At 40.7% G+C, this 26,605-nt stretch overlaps 1 protein-coding gene across 6 annotated transcripts in view; it reads left to right on the top strand.

The window, feature by feature from the left end:
• The window catches only part of FBXW7 (F-box and WD repeat domain containing 7), a 164,950-nt gene extending 152,558 nt beyond the window's left edge, over positions 1–12,392 (top strand). For 5 of the 6 annotated variants that reach the window (XM_082758779.1, XM_082758777.1, XM_082758778.1 and 2 more), the window contains 5 exons: positions 488–601; positions 3,632–3,813; positions 4,887–5,112; positions 9,167–9,377; positions 10,351–12,392. In XM_082758779.1, coding sequence (XP_082614905.1) covers positions 488–601; positions 3,632–3,813; positions 4,887–5,112; positions 9,167–9,377; positions 10,351–10,619 — 1,002 coding nt within the window. In that variant the 3' untranslated portion in view covers positions 10,620–12,392. Of the gene's footprint in view, positions 1–487; positions 602–3,631; positions 3,814–4,886; positions 5,113–9,166; positions 9,378–10,350 lie in introns of those variants that run through there. The other variant, XM_082758782.1, reaches the window with a different exon arrangement.
• The last annotated feature ends 14,213 nt before the right edge of the window (positions 12,393–26,605 follow it).

Below are 26,605 nucleotides of genomic sequence, written 5' to 3' on the forward strand. Positions count from 1 at the left end.
TAAGGGGCCAATAGACATGGTTGGCCTTGACCATAGAAATACAAATACGCAGCAAAAAATACAGTGCCCTGCTTTTTGTTCAAGATTGAAATGACTCTTAAGATGTAAAAGTCTGAAGGGAAAAAAAATACAAAAAAATGATTATGAACATGTGATGGAGTAACTGCAGAGGAATTAAGCAATGTCCAGCTACTAATTTATCCTACTTTTATTACTGATTTATCCTGGTACTTGTAGGAGGTTTAAAATAACTGTGGTATGCTTGACAAGCAATGCAGTATTACTCCATGGAAGAAGGAAAATACCTTCTTTGGTCTCAGCTGGCAGTAAATTAGACTTGACACACAGGATTAAGGGGCCATATTATTTTTTAAGTTACTCTACCATTTTATAATTTATGAATCAGAATAGCACTTTGTTTCCCCTGCTTATCTCTGATCTCCTGAGTTAAATCGTGAGTGTACATTTTCATGTTCTTTATTGTCAGGTGCTCAAAGGTCATGATGATCACGTCATCACATGCCTTCAGTTCTGCGGTAACCGAATAGTGAGCGGCTCTGATGACAACACATTAAAAGTGTGGTCAGCAGTTACCGGCAAGGTAAGCTGAGTATGTTGCTGAATTGCTTAGGAAATGAGCTAGTAGGAGCCATAGTTTTATCAGCTACCACAGTTTTATCAGGCCACACCCAGCATGGTCTTTGGTTTGTCTGGCACAACATTCAGCAAAAATACTGGTAAACATTTGGGTCATCTTTCCCCACACAGAATCTAGTCCAGTTCAAAAAAGTCACCTTGATGTGAAATTACAATGCTGCTCATGTTACCGTTGGCATATATCCTTGTTCTCTTGGCAATTCTTCTATTCTTGTGGAGTCATTTGTGACATGGATTCTAAAGAATTTGGACAGATATGTTGCTTTATCTCCCTTAAAGCTTAATTTAGCCTGCTTTTACCCCTCTAGATCTCACTTGTCTTCTATCATTCTTTCTGTTGTTTCTAAGTTATTGAAATGGTGTGTTGATTTTACTGGCTCTGTTTTCAAATACAGTTTGTTTTTCGTTCTAAGCCACTATATTGCTGAGCCAGAAAAAAAAATGTAACTTGCTTTAGGTTTAAATATTTCCTATTAAATTAGATCCAGCTCAGGCAGGAATTTAATAAGCTTCAATAATTTAATTTTGGCTTAGGGAAGCAAAACAATATGTGCAATCAAAAAGACAGTACTGAACATTTCACTCATGTTAGAACATCACAGCTACTCAGCACACAGCTTTTGTTTTAAGGTGACTGTCCGTGCTCTATATGGATACAGAAATGACCTCAGGGAAATAGTAGATTTTCCTTCGAAACTAGTCTCGTGTATTCTTTGTTTTGTTTTAATGATACAGTTACTTGAACACCAGGACAGCTTTTGAGGATAACATGTTTAAGATGTAAAAGGTATCCATTTTTAATGTTTAAGCTGAATGTGTAAAGCATTTGTCTTTGCATGCCTAGAAATTCCTCAACAGGATTGTAAATACTACTGTGGGGAAGAATAAAATTAAAAGCAATGGGCAGCTTCACCCTGCCTCTACTGACTTCCCCACAACAATCTGTCTAATGATGGAACTCATATTAAATTTTTCATTTTTTAATTGAAAAGGGCAGGCTAAGCTCAAGTGAAAAATACTTGCTTTCTGTATACCACCCTCTCAAAAGCAAAATGTTCTTTTAAATATATAAAGTTGATCATACTAGCAGGACTTATCAATTCATGTTCAGTAATTTTTTTGAAAGTAATTACAAATCCTAGTGTGACTATTTACCTCCAACCTTAAAGAGAGCTAAGTATTGTATGTGAAAGATGGGAGACTGCTGTATTAGCCCTTATGCTTACTGATACTGAAGAATTAATAACAGGAACCCTGAAGGTTGGTTTGTGCAAATGAACATGACTAAATAATCCCCTTGACAGATGTAAAGCCCAAAATAAGGATTCTGTGTTCTTACTGCTTTAGAAGGATGATTTCTTAAAATATGAACAAATCAGTTGAAATTAAAAAAAAAAAATGTTTTGGAGCTGTAAAAGTGAAGAGAAGCTATGAACTGAAAAAGATGGATTTGTTAGCAGTGAATTAAGCTAGAAGCCAGGAATTGTAGAATACTGGTAAAAGATTTTAAAGAACCAGAAATCTATGTACAGCAGAAAAGCAAGGGATTTTCAAGTATGTTTGTTAGAAGGGACAGGATATTACCAACAGAAATTAGTGTACTATTGGTCACTGATGCAGAAAAAGTATTTATTTTTGGAGAAAAGTCATATGATGGAAACAGAACGTGCAGTGATGATAGAACATTTCATTTCAGCAGAAACTTGAAAGGATGTTAAACGACAGCTACCAAAGTTAGGGCTTACTTTATTACAGCTGATCCAGATAGCCTGTATTTTCTGATCTGTTTCTGAAGTTACTTGTGTTTCTTCAAAAGGAGAAGAAAGCTAAAATGTGTCATTATTTAAACGGAGTAAACTAAAGACTGTGTGTTTAGGATACATTATCTCAGATAAAAAATATTGGACTACGTGAAGAGGAGTCAACTAACAGTTAGAGGAAGGCCATGGAAATTAATGCCACTTAGCATTAGATTACAGAAAAAGAGATCATCAAACAGTCTTGACCTCTTTTCTCCTGCAGATATGAGTCTGACTGATAAAAATAATAGCGCTGAGGTAGATGGCCGTGTGCAGTGCAAGACTGCATCCCATGACACAGCAGAAGAAAATAGAGCAATGCGAAAATCAACATGGCACATATTTAATTGGGTTAGAACGTGGGTAATTAGAGAGATCACGTTGTTAATGTAAATGCAAAATCTTTACGGAATATCCTTCTAGAAGGTTCTTGCAAGGATGTGGTCTAGTCTGTACTAGTTAGCACTTCACTGCTGCTCAGTAAGAAAGACGTATACAGCCATTACTTACAGGAATACAGACCGAGAGGCAGAGACAAGCCGCTGCTCCAGAGTGGGTGAGGTTTTATACAAGTAGGTGTGAGCAAACGCTGTTTCTACATGGTGAAAAATCATGTCATACAGCTAGGATCAAAGAAGGGAGGCTGCGCGTGTGTAATGGGGGATTCTCTCCTGGGCAACAGTGAAGTCTGAGAAAGGTTTGAAACGCGATTTTACAGTATTGATGCTGTAGCTGCTGCTTACAGACTGTGATGTTTCTGGAAAAACAAACAGAAAAATAAAATAGGAGTATATGGCTTATAGGTTGGTGGTAGAACTACTAAGTGAATACTCTCTCCAGTTCTAATACATATGCTTCAGAAACATCCTGGAAAACCTTCAGTGACTCAGAAAAATACTGAGAAAAAGACTTCGGGCCTGTATTGAGAAATTTGGAAAGACAGTTTACTTTATCAAAAGCAAGATTATGGGGAATATTCCTTAAAGTACCAATGAGAGAGAGAGAAATTTCACGAGCCTTTTCTAACAGATGGAATTTTTAGTTCAAGCACAGAGAAGTCTCCAGGAGTCTTCTGGCTTTCACTATGAGAAACTACTGTTACCTCCTTGATTACTTTTCTTAAATTTCCCTTCAGCTCTGCCTAAGCAGTAACTGAGCCCCACGTTTATTTTCAGTGTTTGAGAACGCTAGTTGGACACACAGGCGGAGTCTGGTCATCACAGATGAGGGACAACATCATCATCAGTGGATCCACAGACCGAACTTTGAAAGTCTGGAACGCTGAGACTGGAGAATGCATACACACCTTGTACGGCCACACCTCCACGGTGCGTTGCATGCATCTCCACGAGAAAAGGTAAGTCTTTGCCCAAAGTGACAGCCACGGTTTGGCTTGTAATTTATGCCGTGTTTACAGAAAATGCTTGTTAAAGTTGGGTGCCTAATCAAACACTGAGCGAAACACAAAACGGGCAAAGCATCCAAACTAAACTACATAAATCAACACAAGGGAGGAGATGATTAATAGAAGCAAGAGCATAAGAGTGCTAATTAAAGAACAGAAAATGAAGTGTCATGGATTTTATAAAGTCACATTTTACCTGATTTCGAAACTAATTCTAGTATGCTGTGATCCAGTCTCCCACACTGAACAATTTCTTCTTAGCTTTTTGTAAAGGTTACAAACTTTTACTCATTTTGCAGAATGACTTTTTAAGTATTGTTGGTGCAGTATTTTATTAAGATTTTAATTGATTGCATCATAATTTCTGCAATAGTATGTCATGTCTTGAGTCAAGGAACATTGGCATAGATCCCTTACTTGGCTATGGCATGGAGTAGTTGACAGAGTGCCCACTGGTTGTATTTCTTATTTTTTTGAAGAACGATGAAGTTTTCCTTTACCTGTTCCTTTAATATTAATTCCTTTTCATTTCTGTTCTTGCCTGAAAACGCTCTTAAAAGTATAAACTGAAAAAAAATCAAGCAGAATAACTGTTCTTTTAGTAAAGTATAACTTCTAAAGATCTTCTTTGTTTCATTGTTACAATTAGTTAACTCAGTCATTAAAATGGGATGCTCAAAGCACTAACTTGAACTTGACATATTCATAAGCTTTCATGGGTGGACACAATAGTCCACAGTTTCCCATGGCATTATTTTGCTGTTCAGGAATGAAGTGCTTTTTAAGTACTGGTTGCTAATTATATCAAATGTGTCCTGGAGAGGTGAGTACAGCAATGAAGAAAAACACTCAAGTCATTTGCAACCCTAATGAAACGTCATACCAAACCAGGCCTTGGTAGCCAGTGGACAAATGCTACCTAGTGTCCCAAATTATAACTTTTAACTGATCTGTAGCCCAATCTAATTGTTCTAATACTTTTATTTCCGATACTAAGTATAGGAGGGGTTTTCTTGTTCCTGCAGAGTGGTGAGTGGTTCTCGAGACGCTACACTGAGAGTTTGGGACATAGAGACGGGCCAGTGTTTACATGTTCTGATGGGCCACGTAGCTGCAGTTCGGTGCGTTCAATATGATGGCAGAAGGGTTGTAAGTGGTGCATATGATTTTATGGTCAAAGTGTGGGATCCAGAGACAGAGACCTGTCTGCACACGCTGCAAGGGCATACTAACAGAGTCTATTCATTACAGGTAAGTGATTTGCATCTGCTGCTTTAGTTAATTAGCATTTAAAGTCGGTGTATTTCACCTCGTTTATTAAATTGTGAGTACCTACTCCGGAATTGTACAGGCCACAGGAATATAGGATCATCTGTGATAGTCTCCTCTCCAATTTTTATAGTTATATGTTGTCTTAATTTAGAGAGTGAGGTTTTTTTAGAGGAGCATTTTTAAAGCACCCAACGTAACAAAGCCCAGATCTCTGTCCCAGCAAGTTAAGTGGTTTTGCTTTTTTTTTTTTTTTCCCGCCATGTATTTTGGAGCTTTGTTATCAGTTTCCCTAAAAGAAGCTCTAATGTTACTATTTAAACAAATCAGATAATAGAGTATTTGAAAATGTGCCAGATACCTCATTGGATTATTGTTCTGAATTATACAAATCTGTTTATCCTTATTTTGTAGTCACATCTTCTAGTTCCAAGCTGTAATTCACAGCAAGGCTAAACCTAAAATTTGAATGCCCTGACATAAATCTCCAGTCTTCTGCTTCCTTTTCTCAGAGTCGAGGCTTACAGTTGTTAGGCTTAGTCAGCAGAGACATGTTACTGTAGATGCAGGTTATTATTGGTATTACTCTGTGGCATGGTTTTATTGCTTACCTGTCACCTGACTTTTCACCAGACCTATGCTGGCAAAGACATGCGTAGACTCTTCTTACCTTTACTAATCCAAGAGATCATCTTGTTCATTCATAAAGTCAAAGTATCACTTCCAGGCACATAAAGGAGAAATAAATTAATTTCATGCTTCTGCCTGTTCTCACCACAGTCTGTCAGAACTTGAAAAAGAAATTAACAATTACAGTTTACAACCAGGAAGTAGCATTCAGTATGTAACTAGTCTGGATTATGGCACAGAAAGTGAAGCTCTGTGCTAGAGAACATTTTTCCTAAATTCTTTAATCATAAGGTTTTTCTCACCATAATAGATTAAATGTGAACAAGATGCCTAATTGATTTTCTTCTGAAAAATATGCAGTAAAATTTATCAGATATCTCCAGCCCTTCCCTTACATTTATATGCTGAGGAGTATTCTTGTACCGAGCAGCAAACAAGTTAAAAATGCTGTATCACCTCTCTCTTAAAAATATTACAGTTTTATTTCATCTGGTGCAATTGAGGAATAGTGTATGTTATTCTGCCTTATGTTCACTAGTGGCTCTTGTTCTGGCTGATGAATATTCATGTCTTGCTCTGAAACTGTACTAATAACGGATCAAGTAGTTGGGTAATGTTACTCTCACTGATAGTATTTATACCCTGTAAATGGAACTTGGTATTATCAAAATAATTTTCTAGGGGGCAGAATGCTACAGGTGCTTACAGTTCTAGGAGAGGAAGATTTGTTAAAATTGCATAGTGACCTCCTGCTGAAATAGCCCAAAACAACACAGCTCCCATAAATAGAATATTAGGCTGATAACCAGCCTGCCTTCCCCATCCCTGCTTCACAGTGGATTCTCTTACAGTTCAGTATTTCCCCTTCTGTGGACCCCCTACCATTTGCCAGAGATCCTTATGCAGCAACTTAAGATTACAGACCACACTGCGTTTTCTTAGTCATCTCTTTCTTAGCTGCCTTTGAAATAATCTACAGATTCTCAGGGTCCTTGAGTAAGTTCAGCTTAGAAGAAAAACATCCCATGGTGTTTCCACCCAAGAAGTGTGCTGGCTACTCACCATTCCTGGTCCTTTATCCAAACTCAAATTGTTCACATCCTGCTTGGGAAGTAGGGTGCCCAAAGCAGGATGCAGAATTCCAGTCAAAGTCTTAACAATGCTTGCTAGAATTGGAAAGTTATTTTACATGCCTTATATAGCATATGTCTATTTCAGACACCAGAGTGTCTGTTTGTAGTATATATTTTCTTTACCAGAACTGCAGTGTATGCTGGTAAGCAGTCTGCATGTGCCAGTCACTCCCTAAGTTCTTTTGAAGTGAAGTGCCAGGCTCAACCATATTTGCAGGCAGTGATTTCAGATGTTCTAAGATCTAGGAGGCCTTTATGGAAAGCAGCAGTCAGAGAGCTGAGTTCTCTTAACTGGGTTCTCTGTTCTCCTTTACTGGATACCAGTCAGTCCAGACGGACAGACAGACAGTGTCGCCTTACCCTACCTATAGCAAAGGCTCCTGCCAAGTCATCATTTTCCCAGGCTGCAGTTGTACCTGCATGCATTCAAGCCAAGTTCACATCTTCACAGTTCTCTCTCAGCTTTTACACTTTGCTCTGGGTTAATTTTAGATTTTAAATGTTGCACAAATCTTAATGAAAATACTAATTGCCAGAACTCCCAGAAATCTTTGTGATATGTCTAATAACATGGTAAACAAAGTTCTGAACTGAAAGTATCTCTGCACCAAATTTGCCTCCATCTTGATGAAAATACAGCCAAGACATCTGCCGTTTCACATGGCTTTTTACCATCACAGAAGAAACATTGGTTAAGCACGTTTTCCCAAAATGGACATTTGTTGTTACTTACCACATTGCTTACAACCAGACAGATTATTTGTTACTTTCTTCTGGAAATTGAAGTTAGGCTGACTGATCCAGAATTCCCCATCTCCCATCATCATCTCCTTCAATAAAAAGAGAACTTGTATTTGCCATCTGAAGTCTTGTCTATCGTCCATGAGTTCTCAAAGATAGCAGCAGATGTCTCTGGAATTGTCTTCAAACAACTTGCCTTATGCATTTTTTTTCCTATTCTAGCAGAAGCTCGTATTCAGTTGTCACCGGTGTCAGTGCTGTTAGCCTACACTCAGATGGCTGAGGACTGAAACAAAAAAAGTTAAATAGCTGGCCTCATTTAGTGTTTCCTTCCCACTGTGCATAAATGAGCTTTTTAGTTATTTTTTGGCCTTCTTCATGTTTTTTTTTTTTTTTTTTTTTTAATAATTTTTATATAATAGCGTTTTATCGTCCTTAACAGCTCTTGCTAGTTTTATCTTGTTTTGTGCTCTGCCTTTCTGATTTTGTCCCATTTATACGCACCTATTGATCTAGTTTCCACTTTTTGTACGATTCCTTGTACTTCAGCCAAGTGGGTCTTGGTAATTTACTACACTTCCTATCTTTCCTTCACACAAGGATAGTTTGTGTCTTTAAGAAAGTGCCAACTCTCCTGAACTCTTCTTCCCCTCAGAGAATAGATACATAACAACCACATGGGAAGGAAGTCTCAATTTATTGAAGTATTCCTCCTTGAAGCCCACTGTTTTTATTCTTCTGCTCTTTTTTCCTTCCTTTTTTGAGAATCCTGGACTCTTATGTCATTGTCGCTATCATTCAAGTTACTTTCCACCTTTATATTCTCTACATGTCCGATCTTTTTGGTGAAAAGTATCTAATCTCGTAGCTGATTCCTCTACATGTTCACGTTTAACATATTTTTACTTTATATGTATATACGCCCAGAAAATCTAAGAATTTGGACATCTGTGTTAGCCTGTATACTTTTCCCAACGATGACTAGGAAGAGTTCCTTACTGCACACAATTATGATTATAAAATGGCTACATCCAGCATTTTTCAATTCCCTCCATTTCCCTATGTTTTGGCTTTTGTATAGCTTGTTCTGGATTCATGTTGTTGCCCTTCTCCAGCTTAAAGCCCCCCTGACTTCTGAAAAGCAGGTTTGGCTTTTTTAATTCTTTCCTATGAAAATGGCATCCTTTTACTGTTGTACCCTGCAGCACAGCCAAGATTCTGTTCTGTGTAAAAGGGTTGTATTACATCTGAAAGACCAATGGTTCAGTGTTGTTCTCCTCAAGCAGAGTACCTCCTAGGCCATGTCTACAACAGGAAATTATGCTGCCCACAAGTCGCCTGCTCTAATATCGAACAGTCACTTCAGTCTCTATGTAGACTGAACTTTTATTTTGTAATGCCATTTCCAAATATATACATATGCAGTATCTAACATCGCATTTAGTGAATTAAATATGCTTAATAGCCTTCTTCATATAGAGCATTGTAAGATCCTGATATAATTGCTCACAACAGATTTACCTTTCTTGTAGTTTGATGGTATCCATGTGGTGAGTGGATCTCTTGACACCTCCATCCGAGTCTGGGATGTGGAGACAGGAAACTGCATTCACACGCTGACGGGCCACCAGTCTTTAACAAGTGGAATGGAACTCAAGGACAATATACTCGTGTCTGGGAATGCCGATTCTACAGTCAAAATCTGGGACATTAAAACAGGACAATGTTTACAGACATTGCAAGGTGAGCTCAAACTACCTTCATGTAAATCAAGCTGCCTGCAGTAATCTGTGCTGCAGATCCTATGTCAAAACTTCTAAAAATGACATGCAAAGAAACAACCACGGACCATTTACAACTTAAATATAATTTTTTCTGATGACAGCTGTATGATCTTTAGAGGAACAAAATGTATTTAATCTAATCTATTCAAATCACTTGCCTATTATGAAAGGCAGATGGTCTGGACTGATAGAAATTCGGTATGGGTGTATTAGCCTAATAAGCCACAGAAGTATGTAGGAAATGACATCTCAAAACAGTCAGTCAGCGTACTTATTTAGGGGTCACTTGGATGTTTCAAAGCCTACTGATTAATTGGAGCGGGAGGTAAAGTACCCTGTCTATTGCAATAAATCAAAAGAAATGAGGGGAAGATGTTTTCTTTAGTTCAGTAATAAAGAAGATTTCAGTTTCCACTCGGGCATCGTGCACATGAACACATTGTTTTGTACCCCCCTAAAAAAGGTCTTACATCATATCCAGCAATGCTAGCTACAGCAGAAAATTAAGCTTCACTGGAAAGCAGGCTGCTGTTTTAACAATTTATATGTCTTATCTATATATCCATCAATACTTACTGGTAGAGTAATCCCGTAATAACACTTCAAAGGGACGTGGAGACAAACAGTCGTAGTGGCCACCTCATTCTGGATGGTTACGCTCATTTTCATGAATTCCCAGGTATACACTTGCCCTGCTGTAAACAAAACAAGATCATTATAACAAAGAAGGAAATACGGGGAATTTTTCTATGCCTGCATTCACTTTTTGAAAACATGGGGCAAGGCTTCTGTACCTTTTGAAGCAGAAAAACAGGGTTAATGCATCTAATAGATAGAAACAGCTGTATGCAAATTGATGGATATTTATGTTAGATGCAGCGCTGGCTGTCCTTGAGTTCTAATTACAAAAATGTTCTGGTTTCCTCCTCTAGGTCCCAACAAGCATCAGAGTGCTGTGACCTGTTTACAGTTCAACAAGAACTTTGTAATTACCAGCTCAGATGATGGGACTGTAAAACTTTGGGACTTGAAAACGGGTGAATTTATCCGAAATCTAGTTACATTGGAGAGTGGGGGAAGTGGAGGCGTCGTGTGGCGGATCAGAGCTTCTAACACAAAGCTAGTGTGTGCGGTTGGAAGCCGAAATGGGACTGAGGAAACAAAGCTGCTGGTATTGGACTTTGACGTGGATATGAAGTGAAGGGCAGAAAGATTAATTTGTCCAAACGTGTAGACGATGTTCTCCTTTCCCTCCCCCTGAAAAAAAAAGAAAAAAAAAAAGAAAAAAGAAAAAAAAGAAAAAGGAAAAAAAAATCCCTTGTCCTTGGTGGTGCAGGATGTTGGCTTGGGGCAACAGATCCTAAAGACCTACAGACTACGAAGGAGAAGACAAAGATGATGAACTCTAACTGACAAGTGAGGCATTTGCTGTCTCGTCACATAAAAAGGCTACACTTTCGACCGGGGCAGCTTTGCAGAAATATGACTTTTGAAATGAAACCAGGTGCAATTATTTCTTTAATTTCCTCCAACTGCTTCCTTCAGCAATTTGGAGGTGAAAAAATAATAATGTTACAGTTCTTGTTAACAGGTTATTTTACCACAAAGATCTCGAAAGAAGCTGCACATGCAAGCCTGCTCGTGCACCCCTGGGCCCCCTGGGTCCGGGCAGCCCCTCCGAGCAACGCGCTCTCCCCTCGCCCCGCTCTGAGCAGGGGTTGGAGCAGACGACCTCCAGAGGTCCCTCCCAACCTCTACGAGCAGTCACTGGTTGACTTTCAAAAACTAGAGAGCATCTGCAATGACAACAAAAACAAAAGCAAAACCAGAAGGAGTCCATTCCTGGTGTGGAAAAGCTGAAATATTACTGTGAATTGTTTTGTACAGTTTTATCAGAGCTTTTTCTTTTTTTTCTTTTATTCCTTTTTTTTTTTTTTTTTTTTTTTTTGCCAACCATTGCCAATGTCAATCACAGTATTAGCCTCTGTTTAATCTATTTACTGTTGCTTCCATCTACACTCTTCAATGCATAAGTTGCTCTGAGGTGGCAAGTTGTCCTGGGTTTTGAGAGTCCTCTGATGGATTTAATTCGCAATGCTGGTGCTAGAAGTAGGTCTTCAATTACGGGATTGTTGTCCCACCCCTGTACTGTATTCCCAGTGGCCAAACTTATTTATGCTGCTAAATGAAAGAAAGAAAAGCAAATTATTTTTTTTTATTTTTTTTTCTGCTGTGACGTTTTAGTCCCAGACTGAATTCCAAATTTGCTCTAGTTTGGTTACAGAAAAAGACTTTTTGCCACTGAAACTTGAGCCAACTGTGCCTCTAAGAGGCTGAGAGTGGAAGAGTTTCAGACAATTAAGAGTGAAGTTTGCCTGCAAATAAAGAATTGAGTGTGTGTGCAAAGCTTATTTTCTTTTTTCTGGGCAAAAATTAAAACACATTCCTTAGAACAAAGCTATTGCAGCCTGTTCTGTGGGGAAATTTTTCTTTGTGAGGGCTGTGGTGAATGGAATGAACATACATTAAAAAAAAAAAAAAAAAACTGACAAAATTTTTAAAAAATATTATAAAATACAAAAATGAAATAAAGTTGCTGGTCAGTCTTAGTGTTTTACAGTATTTGAGAAAAAAAAAACAACTGTTACAGTTATTGCTGGGAGGAACTGACAGAGCAAAAACTTACGTTTTTGTAAAGATGTCACATGCAAACAAAATGAGAAATGAAAGAGTCAAATGGTTTGCCTCATTCTCCAAGAGCCACAACTCAAGCTGAACTGTGAAAGTGGTTTAACACTGTATCCTAGGCGATCTTTTTTCCTCCTCTTTTTTTTTTTTTTGTTTTTGTTTTATTTATAGTCTGATTTAAAACAATCAGATTCCAGTTGGTTAATTTTAGTTATGTAACAACCTGACATGATGGAGGAAAACAACCTTTAAAGGGATTGTGTCTATGGTTTGATTCACTTAGAAATTTTATTTTCTTATAACTTAAGTGCAATAAAATGTGTTTTTTCATGTTAGTATGTCTTTTTTTTTTCCTTTCTATTTCTTGGGGTTAATTTAATACTATACATCCTATGGAGCCTAAAGCAGGTCAAGTTGCTCAGCTTACTGGTAGATGCTAAAATATGTCTCGGGACTTTTTATGTAACACTTCCACAAACAGGTGCACGAGCGTCCTCTCCTTCAGTTGCCGTATAGGATTTGTCACACGGCCTTCAACAAACATGCGGTAAAGCCATTAGCTTCCTAGCGCTAGGAACGTGTCAGGATTTGACTCTGGAGGGAGTCAGCTATAAAAAGCATCTGAAGTACATAAAAACTTCTCCCAATAGCATCTTGTTACTGCATCTTAAATTGAAACTTGATGTTTATTATTTATGGATTTCAATCAATTGATTGCAGTCTTAACAGCGGAGAGTACATCCATAAATGCAACTAAAATCAAAGTTAGGATCTGGGGCAGGTTGAAATAAAGACTACAGAAAAAAACAATCCCACAACATTCCAGATCAGTCCAACAGCAGCTCTATCAGAAACCAAGGTAAGCCATCAGCTGCCTTAGAAACCTACCAACTGAGAGAGAGTCTGTTTCTCTCTTAAATCTCCTTGACCAAAATTACTGTTTTTGTCTGTGCCTTTTCCGTCAGGGCACACAATTTACTTGTTTGTGACAGTTTTCCCTATAGAAAACTGTAATTAAAATAAACAACAGCAAAAAAAATAAAATAAAAATAAAAAATCCAAACCAAAGCATTAGAAGAGAAACTACATGGATGGAAGAGACAAATATTTATATACTTATACATCAATGACTACGTGCTTATTCAAATATAGTTCCAATTCCCACATTATGCAAAACGAGTAATGCTGAAGGATCACACTTCCATCTGGCCTCTAGAGATTAAAAAGCCATACAAAATGACTGAGCAGCTACAAATTGTAAAAAGCTGTTCATTGAGTTGGTGTTTAAGGAAAAAAAATTGCAGTAAGCCCCAACACATAAAGCTATGATTGTCCTGGTATTTACGTAAAGACAATTAAAAAGCTAATCCTCCCATCTCAAGTGACAGCCTCCGACTGCCACAACTTCAGCGCATAGCTCGGGCACGCACCCCTGGGGGCCAGCAGAAATGCTCAGTGCGGGGCCAGGCCCTGGTGTGGGGACGCTGCTCAGCTGAGAACACGGGTAGGACTCTCGGCCACCCCAAAAACAGGTACGTCAGCCTGGGCTGAGCTACTTACGATAGGGGATGGAAATAGAATGGTACGAGATGAATATTTAATGCAGGGACCTGAGCAACAGCTTTTAAGATTATGTAATTTTCTTCCGCGATTTGTAAAAATTGCAACAACATGTTTTCAAAGAGCAAAGGCACTTGCCTATCTGCACGGGAGAATGAGAGATTTCTGAGTAACATTGCGCTGGAGGGCAGGAATACAAATCAAGGCAGAAGACTGAAATGACTGAAGAGGAAGAATAACATCCAAATCGGTTCAAGCTGTGTGTAAGTACACTTTAAGCAGCCAATATGACCAGGATCAAAGTGTGCTTAACTAGAATTCAAAAGTTTTCCAGTTAATAGCATAGCTCCAACACTATCTCAACTGTTCAAATTAATACAGACCAGCTTGAACCTGTTAAGCAAACCACATTTCTAGCTTCCTTTATCCCAGATGTTGATAAAAAGTACTGCCTGCAAAGTCAAGATGTGATAGACTGTCACATATTAACTACAAAAATCAGAACCATACTTAACATTTACTTTCTAAAGCACTTTTCCTCTTTGATAAAACAACTCCGTAAAGGTGTGTTAGCATTCTAAAGTCTTCTGGTTTTGTTAAACACTCCGTTTAGGTTTGCAGGCATTCACATTGCTTATGAGATACCTGAACAATGTAGCTCAAAGAGCAGAGGTTTGTTAATTTATTAAAGCGACAGCATTTCAAAAATAGGCCTGTACTAAACACATGATTTGTAAGAAAGCGTTCACACAGCTTTTCTCTACAGCACCCTTCATGCTACCATACTCACTGAAACCTTCAGTTCACTTTGTTTAGTTTGGCAGCACCTGCTCCAATCGAGGCTGTTTAGACATCATCTCGTCTTCATTTTGTGTAATTAGATTTTGATTTTTAGGGTGGGTATTTTTCTTTTTTTAAAATAAAAACATTTGTGAATACTAGCATAAGATCTGAACTGCTTTACGCTCTCAGTATGCGTGCACTTGTTGAATCTAGTGGCTTATTCATCGTAGATTATATCAAAACAATAGCGGCAGCTACCCTAGAGAGATAATTACACCAGTGTTTCTGGACTCTTGTCTTATTGCTGATTCCCTTATTTCCCTTTATTTTAGCTCTAGAAGGAGCTTCATAATTTTCTCCTGTATCTGAAGCCAAGTCAACAACACTAAAAGGCTTTTGTGCAGTTGTTCTTTTTGAGCTGTGCCTCTCTCTAGCCAGCAATAAGCCAGCCAGAACTGGCACTGCCACTTCCTCCAAGATCCCGTTCCTGTGGGCTCACACACCCATTTACCTCCTCGAGAGCTAAACGCAGCCATTTCACAGCTGCATCGACACCAGTTCGTGGTTCAGAACTAATCCAGCACCTCAAAAATACACTCACATGGGCACTGGGTCTTCAGGCCCAACACACTGGTGCTATCCAAGCAGGCCTTCGACAACCCTCTCCCAGAGCAACATGGCTCCTGATGCGCAACCAATTCCCATCCAAACAGGGGGAGCAGAAAACAGCATCCACCAGATACCACTGGGGAGTTTTTGCCAAACAAACAAACAAAATAAACAAATAAATAACAGGACAGATGTCTTCAACTGTCTTTCAGCACACTTTCCTGGGGTTTTTTACTAATCTGCTTATGGAATCCAGTGTAAAAGAAATACAAATCTCTCATTGTCTGGCCAAAGTTTTCCACCAGCAAGTCCACAGCTGAATCACTCAGAAAAGGGAGTCACTAAATTCTGGGATTAGATAGGCAAAAGACCCAGACTGTTACAGTCAAAAAGAAAAATCATTTGAGTCACGCTGACCACACAACTGTTAATTACTTGAAGGGCAATATCCAAACATACCGACTACTGAATCTCAAAGAAAGGGGAGAGTATTTTCTCTCCATCTCCTGTCATTTTACCTATAGCCTTGATCCTTGACCCTGTTACTGCTTGAAAATGCATGCTGTTTGAGATGTTCAGTATTTTATGATGTTTATGATGAAGGATACGACCTATATGAGATACATTAGGTTTTTCAAACTTCTAAAAATTGCATATATTCCAACATTTTTCAGTGCCATGGTTCCTCAACCATCAGTGCAGGTTTGCAAACGAAATGGCTGCTTTAACAGAAAAGCTGTTCCCTCCTGCAACAGTCTGACAAAACTAGGCGTCCCCAAAAACTCAGCAGCCCTTATGGGCTCTTGCTCCCTGTTCAAATTGCCGAGTGGCCCAGCAACTGTAGGAGTACCTCAGAGGACAGCAGTGGTGCATTGTGCTGCCTGCAGTGCGCACTACTGAGGCGAAACACTGCAGCACTCCGTGGGACTGCAGTTGCCTAAGACCCATGGCTTCATGCCCACGCACACGCTGCATTGCTCAGCCCAGACGTCCACAAAAGTCCTATACAATCATGACTAAGCATCACCTGGCCAGGACAGATCTCCCACCAGCTAGAGCCAGCCAAAACCATTAATCACAGAAGAACCCAGCAGTTGTTTTTAAACCACACACTGTGCAGGGCAGTGGAAGGTGAGCAGACCTCCAAAGGCATCCTCCAGCCCTCCTCTGTCCTCACCTCAGCCTTGCTCAGACCCAATGTCAGCTACCCGATCCCCATTCACAAGCTGGTTTGTCCCAGCACAGCAGCAATAACTTCAGAAAAAGAAGATTATTTGTCCTCTGCATGTCCCTGTGCTGCTGGAATCTATTCTGTGCTTTCTGCCACTTTCTTCACAAGGACAACACGACCTCAGCCTAACACGAAATGCTCCGAGGGAGTCCATGAGATGAGAATGCATCATTCAGCCTGGAGCGAGATGTTTGTCATCAGCATTGCTAAAACGATTTCCACCTTGAGACTAGACTGAAAGTAATGTTCTAGACCTGCTGCAATCAGACACATTTCAAGTTGATTTCAATACCCTATCTTTTTTCAGACACAGAGCTTTTAATGCCACAAACCTCATCTGGCCTGGGTGTCTCCACGCCTGCACAACAGGCACATCTAAGAGGCAAGATCGTGAGTTAGGTTGCACAGAATCTGGGCGAGCTCACGGTCTACAGACAGGGAACAAGCATGCAAGGTCAGTGTAAGCTGGATCTGAAATGGCCTGTGAAAAATCAGAGGAAAGCAGGTGCAATGAATGTGGGGCTTTTTTTGTCCAATAAATATAAGTCCTACAACAACTGCTTGGGGGTATTTCATCATCCTCATCAACAAAGCATAGGAGCAAACTTTCTTTATGAAGCCTTTGGTCTGCCTGGCCTGTAATTGAGAACAGAACCAGCCACGTTGGCTCTGACTTGCAGGAACCTCTCTTACCTGGGGCGGGTTGTTTGATGGGAAGATGAATGGAACGGCCCCAAACTTCTGTCTGGCTCATCACGGCAGTCAGGCAGATGTCTGAGATGCAGGTTTTGCATGGTGCTTACGGTGCGCTATTCGAGAAGGCTTTGTTCTTTTAATTTTAAACATGATACGTGGAATGCAGAAGATCCAAAAACTTCAAAGGCGCTTGCCATTGCCAAAGGAGCTGCATTTTGACTAAGTTCAGCCTCTAGATTACATATTCAAATCTGACAGTGTGGGAAGATGCTCACACCTTCAAGAGGCTTGAAGATTTCTAACGAATTGAGGCATTCAGATTAGTTGGCTATAAACACCAACGTGGTAAATTGAGCAGTACGACTGTTCCTAAATGGGAGTTTTATTTTCAGCTCCACTGTTGAAACGAATTTCTAATAATACCACAGCTTTGCAGATACATAAACAATATAAAGCAGGTTTCCTTTACCCTGGTGTACAGAACTGAGTAGTACATTTCCCTCTCTTTTCAAACTGCCATTTGCTTTTAGGTTTCCTGATACATTTCATTGCTGATTTTAAATTTTTACATTATAGTTTGGAAAAAATAAAGCACTGAAAAGCTGCTGACTAGACAGGACTCCAACATTTTTCCTTCAGACTGTTTGCTGCTACTTGTGTGCTTTGGTGTTCCTCCTGTCAATTCTCAGCTGACAGGAGTGTATGTTTCTATTAACTAGCATACACATTTTCCCAAATAATTAAGATTTATAGAAACATGTTATACTGCTGTCCCCTGTGGAAAAGTTTCTTATTTTTTTCTGCTGGTGTTTCTGATGCTGATTTATACCACGCATTAGGCATGCACTGGATTCTCTCTTTACCATTCTGCTGACTACTGCCACACTTCAAATATCCCATTTCATCCAAAGCAACATAGTAATGCAATGTTCCTCGTGCCCGGCCTCACATCCCACACAATTTGCCATTACATTTCATGAGCAGATATATATCCAGACATGACTGGGTTCCCCTGTTCACAGGCAGCCACTCACCAGCAGAACCAGCTCTTGAGACCTCACCGTTCATCGCTTTTGGCCACATGGCAGAACAGGAAGAACCCAGGTCAGAGGCACAGCAAGATGGAGGAATGCACCTCTGAGTGAGAATGCCACTAATACAGCCACCAACCAGTAAAGCTAGGTGGGATATGGCTCCACTAAGGCCACAGCTCTCCAATATTAGTTCAAAAATTCAAGATTATAACCTATATTTTAAAAAGATTCAACCTATGTATTCATTTCTACATACATTCACATATTGAAACACTTCTTGCTTTACATATTAAAAAAAAAAACTTGCTGACATAATAACCTGTTTTCCTCATTTCTTCCCTCATTTTCATTTTCTCTGACACTTGCACTTCAGTTTCCTCATGTTTCACTTCCTCATTTGTTATGTCCCTGTTGCTTTTCTTTTAATGCTTTACTACTCATGTTCCCTGTTTTTCACAGTCCACAAATGACTCAAATGGTCTGACAGCAGTAGGATCAGGCCCTCTAACCATGGCCCAGTTTATCTCCAATTTCACAAACAACCGAGCAACAAGGATTGCCTAATTAATGCTCATTAAACATCCTCCCTACTGCTTTCTGCCAAAAGACAGTATTTTCCTAAAAATTATGTATTATCTTGCTCATTAGGAAATCTAATGTGTAAAGGCAAGTCTGAAAGTATTCCTCATTAGGAAACATGGGTGATGCAGGCTTTTCTAAATCCAGGCAGAATTCAGGAGATACTTTTGGTAAAAAGTCTCAAGACAAGCGCAGAAACCATCACCCCACCAGATGCCTGTTTGTTTCATAGAGTTATGCATAAACAAGAATGTGAGGCTGCAAATGAACCCCTATTCCAAACTCAACAGCGGCGGCTGATTTTCCTTCCGGTACCACCACCACAGCGCAGCTGGGGCAGGGCAGGCTGTCAGGGTATGTTAGGAATCACGTATAAAGCACGTCTAAAGCAATCTACTACACATTGCTCACTAATTCTTAATATACAATGACAGCGTAGGCAATAAAAGCTCCAGAGCCAGCGTGATGATGTGACTGCACACTGGGTATACGACCCGAGTGCTGGTGAAATGTAACTGTTGTAGTGACACACTATATAGCCAGCTGAAAAAAGTCTGGGGCATCCTGCACTGCTCTGAGATTTGCCTTCTGCATAGTGTTAAACCACTGTGACTTATTCAAAGAGATAAGCAACTGTTAAGAAGGACACAAACTGTCCAAAGCAACAAAGCCACAGATAAGACACCTGGTCTCTGCAGGGCAAAAAGCAATACAAACAACCACCACAACAAGAACAAACCAAACCAGCAAAACTCCAAACCAAATCCCAGCATCTTTCATCTGCATGTTTCATTTCAGCTTAATAATAACATTACCGAGTGCAGGTGACCTCCTCACCTCGCGAACGCGTGCCCACCCATCCCCAGCACAAGCTCTTTGTGCGCCTCACTCACAGGCTCTATGGCTGCATTTACTCAACGAGAAAGATAAATAGGATTTGCCTTACATTTGGTTGTGGGTTGTTTGTTTTTTGTTTGTTTTTTTGTTTGTTTGTTTGTTTGTTTTTGTTTTCCTCATTTTATTCAAGCATTTTGCTTTTGTTTTGTTGTATTACAAGTAGGCAGAACAACAACCATTGCATTTCCCCATGGCTTCAACAAAGCTGGCAATAGATGGGTGTTGCTGCTTATCCTCTCTAGGGTGTAGAATGATTATATCAGAGAAAATAAATTAGAATTAGACGGAGTTTTGAAGCCCAAAAAGCACGACACGTGACTAGCATTGTATCTAGAAAGCCTGAGGTAAAGAACCGTCCCCACTGACAGCCCGCCTAATCCCCGTACAGCCAACAAGAGGCACCACGCAGCACACAGCAGCAGTTAAACCTAACAGTAAAGGGAACAGGAGCTTTTCCACAGACATGAGGAGCGCACCAGAGAAGAAGAAAACCCCACGGGCCTCAGAGCAGCACACTGCGATGTGCTCTGGGGTAGTCCACGCATGGCTCCCGTTGTGCAGCCTGATTTATCAGGCAGCGCGGCGCAGACAAAACTGATCTGACAGGAAGACAAGAGTTCCTTTCATCTTTGACTCTCCAAACAAATTATGCTCTCTAATTAATGCCCAAACCCAGTCATTTGTGCAGAGAAACCCGAGCTCCAGTTTTCTGCACCAGAGGAGGGCCCTCCTCCTCGCCACAGGTGGCGCGCGCTGAGGGGCCTGCGGCCTCCTCTGCCTGCCGGGCCTACACACCCTGTCAAAGGGCGGCTTTCGCCATGGCTCTGCTCTAAAAATTTGGATTATTGCCCCTAAACATTGCTCTTACTGTCACATTGGGGTTTGGTTTGCAGAAGAGGTGAGACAAAGACGCCCCTTCACAAGGTGTATTCGTCCTTTTAGCTCTGCCATAAACAGGACGACGTCCCCCCAGTCGCACAAGCCATGAAATGGCGGCACCGGTCCCTCACGCTAGGCTCTGGCATGCATTTCACGACTCCTCTGCTGCATCCACATTAGAAACAACTTTTCAGGAAAGATAGCTATTTCATCCTGTCCTTACAAAACGCAGAACACCTACTTTTGGTGTGACCCTCATCTCTCTGCCAGATGGGGAGTAAAACTGCACCGCTCTCGGGGAGCCACGCATGTTTTGGAGAGCCACTCCAGCTCGGCAGCCTGCTGTGGGAGGTGGAGTGCCTTTTGAGATTAGCGTCTGGTAGCGAGAGCATCTTCCTGCCTAAGTTTCCATCTCACATGTTCTCAGACATTTTCCAGCATCCACCCGATGTGCATCGAACAGTGAGCAATTGAGAGTTCAAGCAAATGATATGGAGGAATGGATAATTAGCCCCTAGGAATGCATCCAGCTACAGTTATACTCCATGAAGGTTGGAGACCCAATCCTCCTCAATTAAATCTGATACTGAAGGAATTTATAGGGCTTTATCCAAGCTACTAATTCGCAATTTTACTGCAAACAATTTACAATCAAATGAAGTGAAAGCTAGAAGCAAAGAGTACATTAATGACCTAATTTTCCTTTTGCGTTTCTCTTAGTTTTATCTTCCAGATAAGACCAATCTTAACATTGCAAAAATATGCCAGTAAATAAATACAAACTATTTTATTTTCGTTATTACCGCATAAAAGCTGAATTGCGAATATGAACTTCAGCGTTGCCTTCTGCTGAGGACAGACTCGTATTGCCAACCTCCACTAACAGAAACTGGGAAAATATCACCACTTCTCACACCGAAAATTCGTGCCCCAGCAAAGCAGTACAAAACGTACCACAGTATCTGAGTAGAAAATCTAGCATTCTGGGCTAGCAATATGCAATCTGTAAATCATACAGCCATGTGAGCTATAAGATGTGACTTAAAAATACAATAAATATGCTTTCAGAAAGGAAGCATCAGTGCCAAAGCAGCTATTTGCAATACTCCACTGGAGCTCTGTCTGCACCAGAAGAGATCAAGGTGCAGCCTAAATAAGAGAATTTTTATTAGGTCTAAAGGCACTGGTCAAGTGACAAAGACCTCGGTCCAGGGGTTGCTCTTTCACAGGAGAGCAGTCAGCCTGTGGCTTGCTCCTAAACGAGACATCCTGCTGCACTCTGGAAGGGGCACTAGGGCTGAGCTGACCCGCTGAGACAGGTAACTCATGTGTTTATGAACAGCTGATTCTTTGGAGGTTTAGTGAGCTGAGCTGGCTCAAGAGGGTCAGTCAGCCACCAACACAAGGGAAGCAAGTGGCCAGGAGCAAGGCAGGGCTGCCTCTCCCAGCCACAGAATGCTGCTAAGACCTCAGGAGACACTGAGTCGGGTCAACATCTCAAAGCTGTCTCCTTCAATTCTCTCTTCTCCTGTTTTACTTTCATCCCATGCTCGCCTGACGCCCCAACCCCCCAGAGCCATGTAGGAAAGCTGCTGTAGGAGCAGAAATCCCAACCACTGGTGAGAAGGTGTTCAGGGCCTGGGTCAAAACTTGCTGCTTTTGCCTCCAGATATACTTGTGCCGTGTTCACTTACCATGAGCCCCAGAGAAATGCACAGGAAGAACCTGCAGTTACACAGCTTGATCCCATCACAGAAAAAAAAATCAGAGTCCTGTTTAAGATGTGAAATTGTGAGATGCTGAGACACATAACTGGGCAGAAGGCTGGCTCTGGCTTGACTTGGCTGAGCAATGTGAATCGGTAGGCCACCAAGGGAAGTAATACAGCAAGGTAAATGAAATTTGCTTTGCAGAATGCACTCTCTCCAATGAAATTTAAAAATGAAATGCTTTCTTCTTCCAGCTAAGCAAATACAATGCACAGCATTCTTCGGAACCAAAAGCGTATGATAGAAACATGAGGTGCAGTAAGCACTTCCCCTCGAGTGTCCTTCTTGGCTAACAAAAGAAGCAGCAAGAACCTGTACAGCTGAGCTAAGCATTAGTGCCCACAGAGAAACAAATATCAGCCCAGGTCTTGCTGGGCTGAGGTACAGGAAGAACAACCAGATCTGGATAATTTGAGCAGGACACCATCCTAAGCAGGAGTGCCTGGGGAGGCAGCGGAGCTCACCACAGAATACTTGGCAAAGCCAGGGAGTGGTATACAATTCCAGTTTTAAATCAGCCTTTGCACTCCACTACCCTGGAGCTGCTTCGTGGTGGTCCAGTCTTCCAGCACAAGGTGAGGTAGCTACAAGATGCCAACTGCCAACGGCCCCAGGCTGCTGCAGCTTTTCCTCAGGTGCAGAGGTTACCCAGGTACCCTTCCTGCCTTCCCTTCCTCACAATCGCCTTTGAATGCACAGTCATTAACCACAAAACTTTCCGCTACCCAATAAACATTTCAATCATTTCTCTATGCTAATCTTTTTTAAGGGTTTAAATTAGCTAAAACTTACATTTTGGCACCAGAGCAGGGCAAAAAGCTTTCAGAAACGACCAACAGTATTGGTGAAAAACAAATTTGCCATCTACTTTGGCAACAAATTGCCAAAAGAGAGATTAGGCTGAACAGGCAGAGGCATAATTGGAAGACGAACACACACGTACAAGGAAAGGAGCATTTCAGAACTATGCATTTGGTGCCAATCATCTTAATGTGAGAAAACAATACAAGGATTCACTGGGCAGACACCCAAAGACTCCAAGAGACCTAAAATGCAAAGGATGTATAAAAGCTTTACACAAAATCTACAAATATTTGAAGGGTGTGAAGCTGGGAATTTTGTGGGTTCAAATGAAGAGAAAGATCTAAGCATAACAGGAAGAAATTAAGAGAAATAAGACCGCCAGGATAAAGATGTTTCACAGCAAAATTTAATAGGCAGCAAAATGGTTTCCCAAAGCAAGAAGCCGAAGTTTGAAAAACCTCGACTTTAAAAGCACATCAGAAAAAAAATATCTGAATAACAATCCAGATTTAAAACTTGGAAAACATGTAAGGCTGTAAATCACTGAGAAAAGAAGCATACATGCTTTTAAAGATTTAGCCCTCAGCAAGGAACCATCTCGCAGAGAATATGCCACGCGATAGCAATACTGGGCTAGAGCTTTTCCCACTTGTAGCATGCATTTGTTTCCTTCCTCCTCCCTGCCCCCCAAGCCAATATCGACCATTTCCGCCATGCAGCAAAGTGGGACGTGTTCTGGCGATGTGCAATTACTCGTTGGAGCACGAACAGGACCGATATGCTGCAGTAATCTCAACGGTAGCCTCTAATGGAAGTTGTCTGCTTATTCCCATTTCCATCGGGACAGCAGCCTGTGATGCGACTCGACGGTCAGTCTGGGCTGACTGCACCCCTGAGACACCTCAACCGCCCAGCGTGCTGGGAGTCATCTTCAGAAACAACCTGCTTTGTCCCTACTTGACTCCATGCCAAGGGAGTCGCACAAACACCTCGGGATGTTTCAGTGCTACAGGTTACGTAACAGCTAAATTTCTGAAACCTCGTCTGAAACCCTCAGTTGTTCAAAAACCAGCAACAAAAGCCTCCTGATAATTAGCAAATTTTCCCTCTGATAGTCAGGAAACTGCAAAAATTTAATAAGGTTTCTCAGTTTCTTTATCTTCCCCTCCTGTAACTGCAGAACTGCTGATCTCCAAGCACATTTGGTTTCTTTTCTCTTTGTTTCTTATGTAATGGTGTAGTCAGACCTGTTCCTTTCTGAACCCCTGTTAGGAACATCTCCCTGCTATTCTATGTACCAACATCCTTTAATCCCTTCCCTAATTTAAACATATTCTAAGTGGCACTTCGCTCTCTACTGGGACTCCAGAACAGCCACTTTATTAGGACAGCCCTACACAAACTTCACTTTCCAAGTGCAAGACGTTGCACTCACTCCTTGGAAGTATCAGTGCTGGTGGGGAGGCAAAAATCCCAACCTTCTCTTCCTCAGCAGCAAGACCAAGGGCTGCAAAAGGACCAGCTCATCATCTCCTGTGAGTCATTTCTGTAAGAGAAGTCACAGGTCTAGTGACACTGAAGGCTCTAAAAGGCTGTACAAAGAGCAGAATACCTTTTTTTTTTTTTTTTTCCTTTTTTTTTTGTTTCTTCAGTGGAAGCCTGAAAAGGTTTCTGGAAAGTAAGGAAGTGTCACTTACAGAACATAGCCAAAACTTCTCAGCCCAAAATCTGCAGGTGCTTTAAAGAAATACCAGTATCATTATACTCATTTTGCAGATGGAAAAGCAAAAGCACAATAAGGTAATGCCAATCCCAGCATCATGAACTCAACTCAGATTTCCTGGAATTGTTCACTAAGACACAAATCCGTTCTTTATCCAAATTTATTTAACATGTAATGAAATAGATTCCAGAGAACTTGGCCTGCTCTACGTAGGAAAAACATAAAAATTCATATAACATTGGTTTTGTCTGTGCAAAAATCAAGATTATATGCAGTGATCTCCTTAGTCTTTATTTGGTTTCAACTGAAGAGAGGTTTGAGAGAAAAAGTAAGCTTAGAAAAATGAAAAGCATTACTTTAGGCTTGCACAACATAATCTTATTTTAAATTCTAAGGTGAAATTCTTGACCTAACTGGAGCTCCTACTGATTTCAGTGGGGCAAGGTTTTCACCTCTTAATGTGTGGTAAAGGGAAGGAGAAAAGATCACTTTCTACAGGCACTTTGAAGAAGTACTGCATTCAAAGCAAAGAAAAGTTAAGTCAAATATTTCATGTAAACTCTGTGAGCTCATTTCCCAGATGAGCTAGATATCTGCTGAGCTTGCCTTAAAGGGCAAAAAGCAAAGATGGCTTCACCTCCTAAATGTGGCCTGGGGCACAGTTATGATGATTTACCTTAAGACAGTTTAAATGCTCTTGGCTTATTCTGAGTGGAGATCACGTCTCCTGACAGCCAAAGATACTGAGGCACTGAGGTTAGGTCAGAACCCAGCCTCAAGTCTCTGGAATAAAATAGAAAAGGTACATTGCAAACAGCTGAAAAGGACAACAGCCATCATCTCACAAAGCTGTCGGAGAACAGCTTTGTTAAAGATCAGGAGGGCAGTAATAGTAATTAAAAATAGTACATTAATTGAAAAGTTGAATTTTTCTTGCACGTTATCTGGCACCTACAATCGGATAATTGCAAGCAAGCATAAGTAAGAAGTGTCAGCCTGCCACAAGCAATGGCAACAACCTCGTGGGAGAGAAAAGTCTTCAGGAATTTGTGGAAGACAAAGCATTACTTAAAGACATGAAAGAAGCAGTTATACCGACAAGAAAAAGAACGGGGAGGATCAGATTTCAGTACACCTACCAGTAACTGATAAGGTTAGAGAACAACAGAAATTTAATCTGCAGGCATGGACTGGATAGCAAGGTGATTGGTAACAGTCAACACAAATGGCATCAATCTAAACATTGTTAGAAAACCTACTAATGATGCCCTAACATACTTCAGGCAATATTTTCACAGTGAATCAAGGGGAATCTAAGTAGCATAAAGCAGGAATACTACTAGTTGAAAAACTGCATATGAAGGATAGCTATCAGCACTTCTTGTCTTAGTGAGACTCATGGAATACAACCATTTCATCAGTGCCTGGGATGATGCCATACCCTTGCTGTGTTTGCAGCCCACATCAAGTTGCAGAGGGCACAAAGTGCTGGAGAACAGGAGTAGAATCCCAAACAATCCTAAGAAAATGGAAAAGTGGTCTGAAATAAATAGGATGTACCTTGGTAAAGACAAACGCTAAGTGTAATACTTCAGATCTTGTCAGCCAGCTGAAGGTCAGAACAATCAACTGCACAAATACTGGATGCAAAATCACTGGCTAGGAGACAGAAAAGGACCTGGGGGGTTAAAATGGCTCAGAAATCAAACATCAATCAACACTGTCACACTGCTGAGGAAGAAAATAAAAATCCTAAATGTTACAGTGCTAAGTGCTAACAAAGCTTCCTCTGAAGTAGCTTGCTCGGCTTACACTCCACATTTCCAAAAATCCACTGACAGCACACCACTCAGAGAGAATCTAGAGGAGAGAAGACAAGAATGAGCGATGTCTAGACAGCAGGCCATCGGAGCTAATGCTGAGAAGAACAAGAGG

This window comes from Aythya marila, assembly GCF_965140915.1.
Source record: "Aythya marila genome assembly, chromosome: 4".
Classification (NCBI taxonomy): domain Eukaryota; kingdom Metazoa; phylum Chordata; class Aves; order Anseriformes; family Anatidae; genus Aythya; species Aythya marila.